Source organism: Amblyraja radiata, chromosome 2 (genome assembly GCF_010909765.2).
Source record: "Amblyraja radiata isolate CabotCenter1 chromosome 2, sAmbRad1.1.pri, whole genome shotgun sequence".
Taxonomy (NCBI): domain Eukaryota; kingdom Metazoa; phylum Chordata; class Chondrichthyes; order Rajiformes; family Rajidae; genus Amblyraja; species Amblyraja radiata.
Genome location: NC_045957.1, coordinates 122,650,845 through 122,664,496, shown reverse-complemented (window position 1 = coordinate 122,664,496; position 13,652 = coordinate 122,650,845). Strand labels below are relative to the sequence as shown.

Below are 13,652 nucleotides of genomic sequence, written 5' to 3'. Positions count from 1 at the left end.
GGGCGGTGTGGGCAAGTTGGGCCAAAGGGCCTGTTTCCACACTGTATCACTCACTCTATGACCATAGATAGCGTACAACTCCCCCCCCCCCCTCTCCCATCGGGCGGAAGAAACAGAAGCTTAAAAGCGTGTAACAGCAGATACAGGAACAGCTTCTTCCCCGCTGTTATCTGCCTTCTGAATGGTCCTGCCAGAAGCTGTGTAGTCCCAATCTTCCAGCCTACCCCATTGCAGACCTTGCTCTTCTTTATATCTGCACTCTACCTGTAACTGTAACACTATGACGCTCCGTGGATTGTCACCTTGTCGTGGTGGAGAAGCTTGTGTGGTCCTGAGATCCTGAGAGCTATGCTCCTGGTAGGGCCACCCATGGCGGTAAGGTCGAGGGGGAGGACTCTGACAAAGAGCCAATCCAACCAAGACCTCAACGGTGGAACAGGCGGAGGACGATGGCTAACTTTATTGGAGCGTCACAACGGCTGGGAAGGCGGAAAGGGGTCTCCGGTCGTCTTGGACTTCATGCCACTGGATCCTGACCCAGATCTGTCAAGGACCGTGGGGTGGCTGTCTGTGCACCAGTCTCCCCACGTTAAACAAAGTCATGCACAGGTGTCCTCCAACCCATGGTCAGCCTAAGAAGATGATGCTGCAACACTATATTCTGTCCTCGAGTATTTTTCTCTTTGCACTACCTGCGGTACTTGATTGAAGCTACACCAAGGGAGCACACCAACACTACTCCTTCCTTAGTCGGAGGAGGACATCTGACATGATTGTACACATGTATTGTATGATTTAATTTGACCAGATTGCATGCAAACAAAGCTTTTGACTGTCTCTCGGTGCACGTGACAATAATAAAGCACACAATACAATACCTATCTATCCCAGTACAAGGGTGACAGTATTCCACATCCCTCCTTTAATCGTGACCCATGTTCTAATCTTCACATCGCTGCATCAATTTGCATTCAACCCACATAATAATCCAGAGACTGCAGCCCTCGACAGATTCTTAAACTTAAGCTTTTAATGCTCTGCCAGGAGAAAATGTTGTTCAGCAGTGTCCGAGAATGAACGGCAACAGTTGAATCCTCCACTTATTTGCTCAAGGTATCCTCACACGAGTTGCAAGGGGACAGTATTTTAGTGTTTGGATCAATATTGACATGGAGCTTTGCTCCTTATACATCCACGACTGTGCAGCCAAGTACAAACCCAATTCAATACACAAACTCACTAGTAAGCCCCTCCGGTCATGACTAACCATGGGTGATGCATCCTAGTTTTGCAGGTAATGTGTGGTCGGATGCAAGCCTGGGCAATGTTATATGGAGGGCAGGCATGTTGCCCATGCATCACGTCCCCCTCTCCATGTCGCTGATCGATCCAAAGGAACAGCAGCGCTGTCGCAAGAGCTGCCAGAGCAAGGTTGTAGACAACGACGAACTGCCTTAAGGGCTCCGACTCCGGATTTTCTTGAGGTTTACTCCAGGAGCCTTTTCCATGACTGGATATAACCACAAGCGGAGGTTTTAAATCTCTCGAGTTTTCCCTCTCCTTGATGAACTGCCTTCCCAGGCTGACGAGCCCCATCTGCCCAAACTCACTACCGCTATCATAATCAAGATAATCACCCCGGTCATTCCTTCTTCTCCCCGCTCCCGTCCGGCAGAATGTACAGAAGGACTTAGGTTCAAGGTGAAGGGGAAAAGATTGAATAGGAATCCGAGGGGTAACCTTTTTCCACACAAAGGGTGGTCGGTGTGTGGAACAAGCTGCCGGAGGAGGCAGTTGAGGCTGGGACAATCCCATCGTTTAAGAAACAGTTAGACAGATACGTGCATAGGACAGGTTTGGAGGGATATTGACCAGACGCGGGCAGGTGGCACTAGTGTTTAGATAGAAACATAGAAACATAGACAATAGGTGCAGGAGTAGGCCATTCAGCCCTTCGAGACAGCACCGACATTCCCATGCCTGCCTTCTCCCCATATCCCTTGATTCCACTAGCCCCTAGAGCTCTATCTAACACTATCTGCAGCTGGGACATTGTTGGCCGGTGTGGGCAAGTTGGGCCGAAGGGCCTGTTTCCACACTGTATGACTCTAAGCTTGAAAGCGTGCACCATCAGATTTAAGAACAGCTTCTTCCCCTCTGTTATCAGGCTTCCTCCTTAAGAAGAAGCCTACTAACAGAAAAGGGTCTCCGGTCGTCTTGGACTCCATGCCACTGGATCCTGACCCAGATCTGTCAAGGACCGTGGAGTGGCTGTCTGTGCACCAGTCTCCCCACGTTAAACAAAGTCCTTCCTTAAGCTAGGGTACTGTCCGATTCACCTCTACTGCATTGCAGACATTGGAACTGATGCTGTGAACTATATTCTGCACTCTGTATCTTCCCCTTTGCTCTATGTATTCAACGAGTTAGACTGGATTGTATTGATGTATGGTGTATCTGGAGTGTTTGGACAGCATGCTAAACAAAGCTTTTCACTGTTCATTGGTACACATGATAATAAAGCTAATTGCAGGAGTTTTATTGTACTAACTGAAAGATTCTATAGAGACATAGATTTCCCAGTGAGCCGCGTATAGCAGGAGGTCCGGATGAACCACACCCGTACCCCAACAGTCCAGAACCAGGGGCCGCCTTCTGAACATTCTGAATTGTTGTAGTCGGCAGGGCAGCACTCTGCATATCGCCAACTTTGGACAATTTAACATTTTTATCAAGCCAATTAACCTGCAAACCTGCATGTATTTCGAAGTTCTCGGAGAAAACCCACGCAGATCACGGGGAGAACGTACAAACTCCATACAGACAGCACCCGTAGTCGGGATCGAACCCGGGTCTCTGGCGCTGCATTTTGCTGTAAGGCAGCAACTCTACCGCTGCGTCACCATGACTGCCCGGCCACAGTTTAAGAATAAGGGGTAAGCCATTTATAACGGAGATGAGGAAACACTTTATCTCACTGTCTGTGGAATTCTCTGCCTCAGAGGGCGGTGGAGGCCAGTTCTCTGGATACTTTCAAGAGAGAGCTAGATAGAGCTCAATAAAGATAGCGGAGTCAGGAGACAGGGGGAGAAGGCAGGAATGGGGTACTGATTGTGGATGTTCAGCCGTGATCACATTGAATGGCAGTGCTGGCTTGAAGGGCCAAATGGCCTACTCCTGTACCTATTATCTGTTGACTGCGGGATTGGGAAGCCGCCAAGCCCGGCCCCTGCTCGCCCCCGAAGTCCGGGAACCGGAGAGGAGGGTGGTGGGAGTCGATGATGGACAAAGGGCCGGTAAGAAGAACTGGGGTGGGGGGGGGGGAATTCTTACCTTCCGCGCACTCGAGGTCAGCTGTGGGACGCGAACCCCGGGGTGATGGTGGCCGAGGAAAGGGACGACGGTTTGTTTACAGGAAGATCCGGACAGAGGCGACGGCTGCAACGGGCCTTTTTGGCCAACTGTAGCTGGGGCTGGGAAATGGCACCAAAACCTGCCGACTATTGCTTACAGACTCAGTGCGCTGCTTCTTTGCATCACGTGCGAATCGAACTTAAGCATGACAATAATATATGCAAAATAGAATCTCGGTACACTGTGCCTCGGTACACATGATTACAATGTCACCATTGAACAGTCAGCAAGGAACAATAACTGAAAGACACTAAACACATTTTGGCTGACAACATAAAAGTACCATCCGGGAATTTTACAGTTACAGTTTAGTTTATTGTCACGTGTGCAGAGGTACAGGGAAAAGCTTTTGTTGCGTGCTATCCAGTCAGCAGAAAGACAACACATGATTACAATCGAGCCATTCACAGTGTACAGATACATGATAAGGGAATAACGTTTAGTGCAAGGTAAAGCCAGCAACGTTCAATCAAGGATAGTCCGAGGGTCACCAATGAGGTAGATAGTAGTTCAGCACTGCTCTCCGGTTGTGGGTAGGGTGGTTCAGTTGCCTGATAACAGCTGGGAAGAAATGGTGGCGCAGCGGTAGAGTTGCTGCCTCACAGCACTTGCAGCACTGGAGACCCGGGTTCGATCCTGACAATGGGCGCTGTCTGTACGGAGTTTGTATGTTCTCCCCGTGATCTGTGTGGGTTTTCTCCGAGATCTTTGGTTTCCTCCCACATTCCAAAGATAGACAATAGACAATAGGTGCAGGAGTAGGTCATTCGGCCCTTTGAGCCAGCACCGCCATTCAATGTGAACATGGCTGATCATCCCCAATTAGTACCCCGTTCCTGCCTTGTCCCCATATCCCCTGACTCCGCTATTTTTAAGAGCCCTAACTAGTTCTCTCTTGAAAGCATCCAGAGAACCTGCCTCCACCGCCCTCTGAGGCGGAGAATTCCACAGACACACCACTCTCTGTGAGAAAAAGTGTTTCCTCGTCCCCATTCTAAATGGCTTACTCCTTATTTTTAAACTGTGGCCCCTGGTTCTGGTCTCCCCCAACATCGGGAACATGTTTCCTGCCTCTAGCGTGTCCATGCCCTTAACAATCTTATATGTTTCAATGAGAATCCCTCTCATCCTTCTAAACTCCAGAGTGTACAAACCCAGCTGCACCATTCTCTCAGCATACGACAGTCCCGCCATCCTGGGAATTGACCTTGTAATTCCTCAAATTAGGGGACCAAAACTGCACACAATACTCCAGGTGTGGTCTCACTAGGGCTCTGTACAACTGCAGTAGTATTCCTCTTGTTATAAAGGCCAACATACCATTCGCTTTCTTCACTGTCTGCTGTACCTGCATGCTTCCTTTCATAGACTGATGTACAAGGACCCCCAGATCCCGTTGTACTTCCCCTTTTCCCAACTTGACGCCATTTAGATAGTAATCGGCCTTCCTGGTTTTGCTATCAAAGTGGATGACCTCACATTTATCCGCATTAAACTTCATCTGCCATGCATCTGCCCACTCCCCCAACCTGTCTAACTCACCCTGCATCCTCATAGCATCCTCCTCACAGTTCACACTGCCACCCAGCTTTGTGTCATCTGCAAATTTGCTAATGTTACTGGTGTGCAGGTTTGTAGGTTATCAAAGATGTACAGGTATGTAGGTTAATTGGCTTGGTATAAATGTAAATTGTCCCTAGTGTGTGTAGGGTAGTGTTAGTGTGCGGGGATTGTTGGTCGGCACGGACCCGGTGGGCCGAAGGGCCTGTTTCCACACTGTATCTCTAAACTAAGAACATTGCGGAAAACCTAAACCTAGCATAGCAAAATATGCTGTTAGGGTTACATGTTTAAGCCCTCGTATTGGGAAGAGAGATAAGGGGCTTCTCCCCACCAGGCTAAATCTAATGCTAAAGTGGGAAAATATTTTGTTCACCTGTCAGACAGTTTCAGGATAACTAGACAAGAAAAGTCATGTTTTACTTTTATTTAACAAAGTTTCAGTCTTACATCTGCCAAAAAACATTAAGTTGATGATTGAAATTTTAGAAGGGGGAAAAATGTAATAAGAATCTGAGGGGTAACTTTTTTCACACAAAGGGTGGTGGGTGTATGGTACGAGCTGCCAGAGGAGGTAGTTGAGGCTGGTACTATCGTTTAAGAAACATTTAGACAGGTACATGGATAGGACAAATTTAGAGAGATATGGGCCAAATGCAGGCAGGTGGGATTAGTGTAGATGGGGCATGTTGGTCAGTGTGGGCAAGTTGGGCCGAAGGGCCTGTTCCCACCCTGTATCACTGCATGACTATGACTCTATATCAAAACACACTGTAGGGCAGATAACCACTGGAGTAACTCAGCAGGTCAGGCAGCATCTCTGGAGAAAATGGATGAGTGATTTCTAGTTAATTTTAGAGATACAGCGCGGAAACAAGCCCTTCGGCCCACCGGGTCCGCGCGGACTAGCGATCCCCACACATTAACACTATCCTACACCCACTAGGGACAATTTTTACATTTACCAAGCCAATTAACCTACAAACCTGTACGTCTTTGGAGTGTGGGAGGAAACCGAAGATCTCTGAGAAAACCCATCCAGGTCACGGGGAGAACGTGCAAACTCCGTACAGATAGCACTCGTAGTCAGGATCGAACCCGGGTCTCCGGAGCTGCATTCGCTGTAAGGCAGCAGCTCCACCGCTGCGCCACCATGACCGTGATGTTTTGGGTCAAAATCTTTCTTCGGAAGAAAGGTTCCAACCTGAAACGTCCACCTTCGGGATAAACCAGCATCTGCAGTTCCTTCCTACACATTATAGCGCAGTACAGCGGCGCAGCGGTAAAGTTGCTGTCTCACAGCAGCAGAGACCCAGCTTCGATCCTGATTACGGGTGCTGCCAGTACGGAGTTTGCACGTACTCCCTGTGAGCACGTGGGTTTTCTCCGGGTGCTCTGGTTCCCTCCCGCACTCCAAAGACGTGCAGGTTTGTAGGTTAATTAGCATTGTTAAATTGTAAATTTGTCCCTAGAGTGTAGGGAGTGGATGTGGAGAGGATATTTCCACTAGTGGGAGCGTCTAGGACTAGAGGTCACAGCCTCTGAATTAAAGGACGTTCTTTTAGGAAGGAGATGAGGAGAAATTTCTTTCGTCAGAGGGTGGTGAATCTGTGGAAGTCTTTGCCACAGAAGGCAGTGGAGGCCAAGTCATTGGGTTTTTTTTTTAAAAGGCAGAGATAGATTCTTGATTAGTACAGGTGTCACAGGTGCCGAATGCCTAATTCTCCTCCTATTCCTTATGACCTATGAATGCAAAAATGAGACAACACAGAACTACTGATGGTGATTGTTGGGCGTCATGGACTCGGTGGTACCCCCGAATCTCCAATAAATGTTTAGCAGTTAGGCACAATATGCAATAATCAATCCTCTAATCAATAGTTGAGAAGTATGATACCTGCTGTCCTTCAGATCTTGAAAACAAGAATCTACAGTTTTCAGTCTCAGTGCTCTTTTGGAACGAGCAAAGCGCATGTAGCTGATGACAGCGCTCTGATGGTGTTCATTTAATCCCAACTCAGCCTGAGAGAGAGAAAAACATCCCGTAAATTTCCTATCCCAAGAAATCACTGATCCCGAACAGGACTCGAGGGGGAGGGGGAGCAAGCTAGGACTCTAATTCATGGAGCGCAAGAGGATGAGGGGTGATCTTATAGAGTTGTATAAGATCATGAGAGGGATAGATCGGGTAGCCGCACAGAGTCTCTTGCCCAGGGTTGGGGAATCGAGAACCAGAGGGCGTAGGTTTAAGGTGAGGGAGGTGGGATTTAATAGGAATTTGAGGAGTAACTTTTTCCCACACAAAAGGGTGGTGGGTTTATGGAACGAGCTGCCTGGAAAGGGGTCTCAGCCTACTCAACCTCTCCCTACAGCTCAGGCCCCTCGAGTCCTGGCAACATCCTCGTAAATCTTCTCTGCGCCCTGTTCGGCTTGACAACATCTTTACCTATAAGATGGCGAGCAAAACTGAATGCAATACTCCTAAGATGAGGCCTCAACAATGACTTGTACAACTGTAACATGACCTGACAAAGATAAAAGCTGCAGTAAACTCAATGGGATAGGCAGCATCTCTGGGGAGGAATGGGTGACGTTTCGGGTCAAGACCCTTCAAAAGAAGGGTCTCGACCCCGAAACATCACCCATTCCTTCAGAAGAAGGGTCTCGACCCGAAACGTCACCCATTCCTTCTGCCCAAAGATGCTGCCTGTCCCGCGGAGTTACTCCAGCTTTTTATGTCTATCTTTGGTTTAAACCAGCATCTGCAGTTCCTTCATACATGACCTGCCAACTTTGAAACTCAATCACTGATAATCAGAGACATTTGGAAATTTGAAATATAAGAACGAGGGTGGAGGGGGGGAAATGGAAGTTAGACCCGGGGGAGTGGGGAATCGAGAACCAGAGGGCGTAGGTCTCTCTCCCCTTCCTCCCAAACTTCCTAACTAGCTCTTAGGGTTGAGGAAATCAAGGGATATGGGGAGAAAGCAGGAACGGGGTACTGATTGTGGGATGATCAGCCATGATCACAGAGAATGGCAGTGCTGGCTCGAAGGGCCGAATGGCCTACTGCTGCACCTATTTATGTTTCTATGTTTCATCTCCCTCAATCCCGCCCTTCCTCACCCCCTCCCCCCCCTCACTCTCCCTCTCCCCTCACACTCTCCCCCCCTCACTCTCTCTCCCCCCCCCCTCACTCCCCCCCCCCATTCACGTCTCTCCCCCCTCACCTCGCCGCCCCCCCTCACGCTCTCCCCCATCACAGCTATCTCCCCTCACTCTCCCCCACCTCACTCTCTCCCCCCTCACCTCTCTCCCCCTCACTCCCCCCCCTCACTCTCGACCCCCCTCACACTCCTCTCGTCCTCCCCCTCACTCCCCCCCCTCACTCTCCCACCCCCTCACTCTCTCCCCCTCACTCTGCTCTCCCCCCCCCCCTACACTCTCCCCCCCTCATTCACCTCTCTCCCCCTCACTCTCAAATCCTCATCCCCCTCACTCTACTCACTCTCCCCTACCCCCTCTCTCTCCCCTCACACCCTCCACCTCAAACGTCTCCTCCCTCCATCTCTCCACCCCTCACACCTCCCCACTCACTCTTCACTCCCTCACTCTCCCTCCCTCACTCTCTCCCCAGCACACTCTCTCCCCCTCACTCTCCCTCCCTCACTCTCCCTCCCTCACTCTCCCTCCCTCACTCCCCCCCCCTCGGCACCAGGGCCAGGGCGACGAGGGGCGGCATCGTCCCGCTCCTGGCCTCACCATGTCGGACAGAGACGACCCCTCTCCCTCTCCGCCGCCGCCTCTCACACAGGCCCCGGGCCCCACACACTCATCACCACGGCAACGCCGCACGTCAACCCCCCACATACACACGTGACACACGCGCGCGCTCGCTCTCGTTCTCCCCTCGCACGTGACATGGTCTCGGCAGGTCTCTCTCCCCCACACGTGACAGGGTCTCCCCCCCCCTCTCTTATGTGACATGGTCTCTCTCTGTCTCACTCGCTCCCCCTCACATGTGACAGGGGCTCTCTCTCTCTCTCCCTCCCCCTCACATGTGACATGGTCTCTCTCTCTCTCTCTCCCCCTCACATGTGACATGGTCTCTCTCTCTCTCTCTCTCTCTCCCCCCCCCCCCGCAAGTGACATGCTAACGGAGTCATGGGATATGGGGAGAAGGCAGGAACCTGGTACTGATTGGGGATGATCAGCTATGGATACATTGAATGGTGGTGCTGGCTCGAATGGCCTACTCCTGCACCTATTGTCTATTGTCTCTTCAGACTGATGTGGGGGGGCGGGAAGAAGAAAGGAAGAGTGGGCGGTGGGAAAGCTGGGAAAGGGAAGGGGAAAGAGGGAGAAAGCCCCCCCCAACCCCACATCAGTCTGAAGAAGGGTCTCGACCCGAAACGTTGCCTATTTCCTTCGCTCCATAGATGCTGCCTCACCCGCTGAGATTCTCCAGCATTTTTGTCTACCTTCAATTTTCCAGCATCTGCAGTTCCTTGTTTAACATATTGAATGGCGGTGCTGGCTCGAAGGGCCGAATGGCCTACTCCTGCACCTATTGTCTATTGTCTCTCTCTCTCTCTCTGGATGTATGGAACTGCAGATGCTGAAGAAGATAAGACGCAAAAAGTAAAACTGCAGTGGGACAGACAGACAGACAGACGGACGGGCAGCATCTGTGGAGAGAGAAGCAATGGTGGGGGGGGCGGGATGTACCGCTCCTCCGTCCGCGATTGGCCGGTCACACAGCAGGCCTGACCCACGCGTCCGGTTGGTGGTCGCGGCCAAAGAGGTCGCGGCTGTCAATCAGGACGAGGGGGCGGGATGTACCACTCCGTCGTCCGCGATTGGTGGGGCAGAGGGCGGTCGCGGCTTCCGGTTGGGGTCCCCTCTGTCGCCATTGGCAGTGGTGGCTGTCAGTCACTGGACAGTGGCGGGTCCTGTGGTCCCCTGTCAGTAGACAATAGGTGCAGGAGCAGGCCATTCGGCCCTTCGAGCCAGCACCGCCATTCAATGTGATCATGGCTGATCATCCACAATCAGTACCCCGTTCCTGCCTACTCCCCATATCCCCTGACTCCGCTATCTTTAAGAGCCCTATCTAGCTCTCTCTTGAAAGCATCCAGAGAACCTGCCTCCACCGCCCTCTGAGGCAGAGAATTCCACGCTCATAACTCTCTGTGTGTGAAAAAGTGTTTCCTCATCTCCGTTCTAAATGGCTTATTCCTTATTCTTGACCACATAAAATAAAATTTAACATAAACATCCACCACAGCGGAATCCACATTCCTCACTGTGATGGAAGGTAATAAAGTTCAGTCATCTTCCTCGTTTGTTCACCCGTGGTCGGGGCTGTTGAACCCTCCGCAGTCGCCCCTGTTCGATGTTCAGGCCCTCGCGTTGGGATAGAAACATAGAAAATAGGTGCAGGAGGAGGCCATTCGGCCCTTCGAGCCTGCACCGCCATTCAATATGATCATGGCTAATCATCCAACTCAGTATCCCATACATGCCTTCTCTCCATACCCCCTGATCCCTTTAGCCACAAGGGCCACATCTAACTCCCTCTTAAATATAGCCAATGAACTGGCCTCAACTACCTTCTGTGGCAGAGAATTCCACAGATTTACCACTCTCTGTGTGAAAAATGTTTTTCTCATCTCGGTCCTAAAAGACTTCCCGCTTATCCTTAAACTGTGACCCCTTGTTCTGGACTTCCCCAACATCGGGGGGAAAAAATAAATGGCAGTGGCGCGGGTCCATGTCTCACGGGAATTTGCGAACTAGCATATAATTTACTTACTTGTTTCAAGTCTGCTCACACGGAGCAGTCTTGCATTCCTTTCATACAGCCGACAGGAACTTCTGAACTTCGGTTCCTGCAGCTACAACAACTTTTTGGGCGAACTCCGTCTCGCTCCTGAACGAGCCAGAACAGCGGAGCAACGGAGCGGCAGAACACCAGCGCGCACCAAGTCAGCTCGGCCGACCGGAAGCACCCACAGACGGCGACGCGAACGCAAGCACCGCCGTGGATGCCGAGGTGGGTTAAAGGCCAGGTTAGAGCTAGCCCCACACAGGGTAGCGATTCCTAGCCCTTTCCTCGCCAACTTACGCTCACTGGCAAACAAAATGGACGAACTCCGGCTACGGATTACCTCTCACAACTGGATCAAAGACTGCAACATCCTGATCTTCACAGAAACATGGCTTAACACCGACGTTCCTGACAGCGCCATCGAGCTAACGGGGCATCATATACTCCGAGCGGACAGAACAACAGACTCCGGTAAGATCAGAGGTGGGGGTCTGTGTCTTATGGAAATAAAGCATGGTGCACGGACACCACAATCATCGAGAGTCACTGCTCAGCTAACCTAGAGTTCCTCATTGTTAAATGCAGACCGTTCTATCTGCCCAGAGAGTTTACCTCCACTGTTGTGACTGCAGCCTATATTCCTCCTGATGCTAATGCTATGCTTGCAATGAAAGAACTGCATACTGCCATTAGCAAACAATAGACTCACAACCCCGAGGCAGCCTTCATTGTTGCGGGTGACTTCAATCACTCCAACCTGAAGACTGTACTCCCCAAATTCCACCAACATGTCTCCTACGCCACTAGAGAAGACAAGATACTGGACAAAGTTTACACAAATATGGCTGAAGCTTACAAAGCCGTCCCCCTCCCCCACCTTGGACAGTCTGATCCAAAGATCTTTGGTCTGATCACGTCTCATTGTTCCTGCTCCCAAAGTACTCCCCACACATCAGACGTGTTAAACCCACAGTGAGGACAGTTAAAGTTTGGTCAGAGGAGGCGGACTCCACACTTCAGCAGCGATTTGGAAACACTGACTGGAATGCGTTTGCAGCTCAGGCCACCCTTGACTCCCACACAGACATTGACTCTTATACATCCTCTGTTTTGGACTTTATAAACTCCACCATCAACAGTGTCACCTCCCTCAAACGGATTACCACATTCCCGAATCTGAAGCCATGGTTGAACAGCGAGGTCAGGCTACTGGTGAAAGCACGGGACACCGCTTTCAGGTCAGGCGATGCTCGAGCCTACAGTTCATCCAGGGCTAACCTGAAGAGGGGCATCCAGAAGGCCAAGCATAGCTACAAGCTAAGGATCGAGGAGCACTTCAATAACAACTCCGATCCCCGACGCATGTGGCAAGGCATCCAGGCCATCACGGACTATAGATCCACCAACACCACCCCCACATCCAGCGACGCCTCCTTCCTTGAGGAGCTTAACCACTTTTATGGCCGCTTTGACAGGGACAATCAAGAGAAGGCCATCAAGGCTGTGCTTCCTGCTGATCACCAGCCCCTCACACTCATCCCCTACAACGTGTACGTGGCACTGAGCAGGATTAATACACGAAAGGCTGCTGGCCCTGACGGCATCCCCGGGCGCATCCTCAGGGCCTGTGCTGTGCAGCTGACAGACGTCTGGACTGACATCTTCAACCTGTCACTTGCCCAAGTAGTTGTCCCCACGTGCCTTAAAACCACCTCCATCGTGCCGGTGCCAAAACACTCCACTGCGGCAAGCCTCAACGACTTCCGCCCAGTTGCACTTACTCCCATCATCACTAAGTGCTTCGAGAGGCTGGTCCTGGCACACCTCAAAGGCTGCCTACCCCTCACATTGGATCCCTATCAGTTTGCCTACCGCAAGAACAGGAGTACGGAGGATGCCATCTCAACGGCACTTCACTCCGCCCTCTCCCACCTCGACAACAGAGACACCTACGTGAGAATGCTGTTCATCGACTATAGCTCAGCATTTAACACCATTATCCCCTCAAAACTGATCACCAAACTCAGCGACCTGGGCATCGACCCCTCCCTCTGCAACTGGATACTGGACTTTCTAACTAACAGACCCCAGTCTGTTAGGTCAGACAACCAAACCTCTTCAACCCTCACCCTGAACACCGGCGTTCCACAGGGCTGTGTGCTGAGCCCCCTCCTCTACTCCCTCTTCACCTACGACTGCACACCTGTACATGGTACTAACACCATCATCAAGTATGCAGATGATACAACGGTGATTGGCCTCATCAGCAACAACGATGAGTCGGCCTATAGGGAGGAGGTCCAGCTCCTAGCAGCAAGGTGCGCTGACAACATCCTGGCCCTTAACTCCAAGAAGACCGAGGAGCTCATTGTGGACTACAGAAGGGGTGGCACGCACACCCCCATCCATATTAACAGGACGGAGGTGGAGCATGTTTCCAGCTTCAGGTTTCTAGGAGTCAACATCTCTGATGACTTCTCTTGGACCCACAATACCTCAACTCTGGTCAAGAAGGCTCACCAGCGTCTCTTCTTCCTGAGGAGACGAAATAAGGTCCATCTGTCTCCTCAGATTCTGGTGAACTTCTACCGCTGCACCATCGAGAGCATCCTTACCAACTGTATCACAGTATGGTATTGCAACTGCTCTGTCTCTGACCGGAAAGCACTGCAGAGGGTGGTGAAAACTGCCCAACGCATCACCGGTTCCTCACTCCCCTCCATTGAGTCTGTCCAGAGCAAGCGATGTCTGCGGAGGGCGCTCAGCATCGCCAAGGACTGCTCTCACCCCAACCACAGACTGTTTACCCTCCTACCATCCGGGAGGCGCTACAGGTCTCTCCGTTGCC

General features: G+C 51.1%; 1 protein-coding gene across 2 annotated transcripts in view; it reads right to left on the bottom strand.

Annotated features, from left to right (window-relative positions):
• The window catches only part of lztfl1 (leucine zipper transcription factor like 1), a 45,384-nt gene extending 36,533 nt beyond the window's left edge, over window positions 1-8,851 (bottom strand). For both annotated transcript variants that reach the window (XM_033014825.1, XM_033014833.1), the window contains exons 1-2: window positions 8,737-8,851; window positions 6,872-6,996 (exon numbers count right to left, since the gene is read on the bottom strand). In XM_033014825.1, coding sequence (XP_032870716.1) covers window positions 6,872-6,996; window positions 8,737-8,844 — 233 coding nt within the window. In that variant the 5' untranslated portion in view covers window positions 8,845-8,851. The remainder of the gene's footprint in view (window positions 1-6,871; window positions 6,997-8,736) is intronic.
• Between the last annotated feature and the right edge of the window lie 4,801 nt (window positions 8,852-13,652).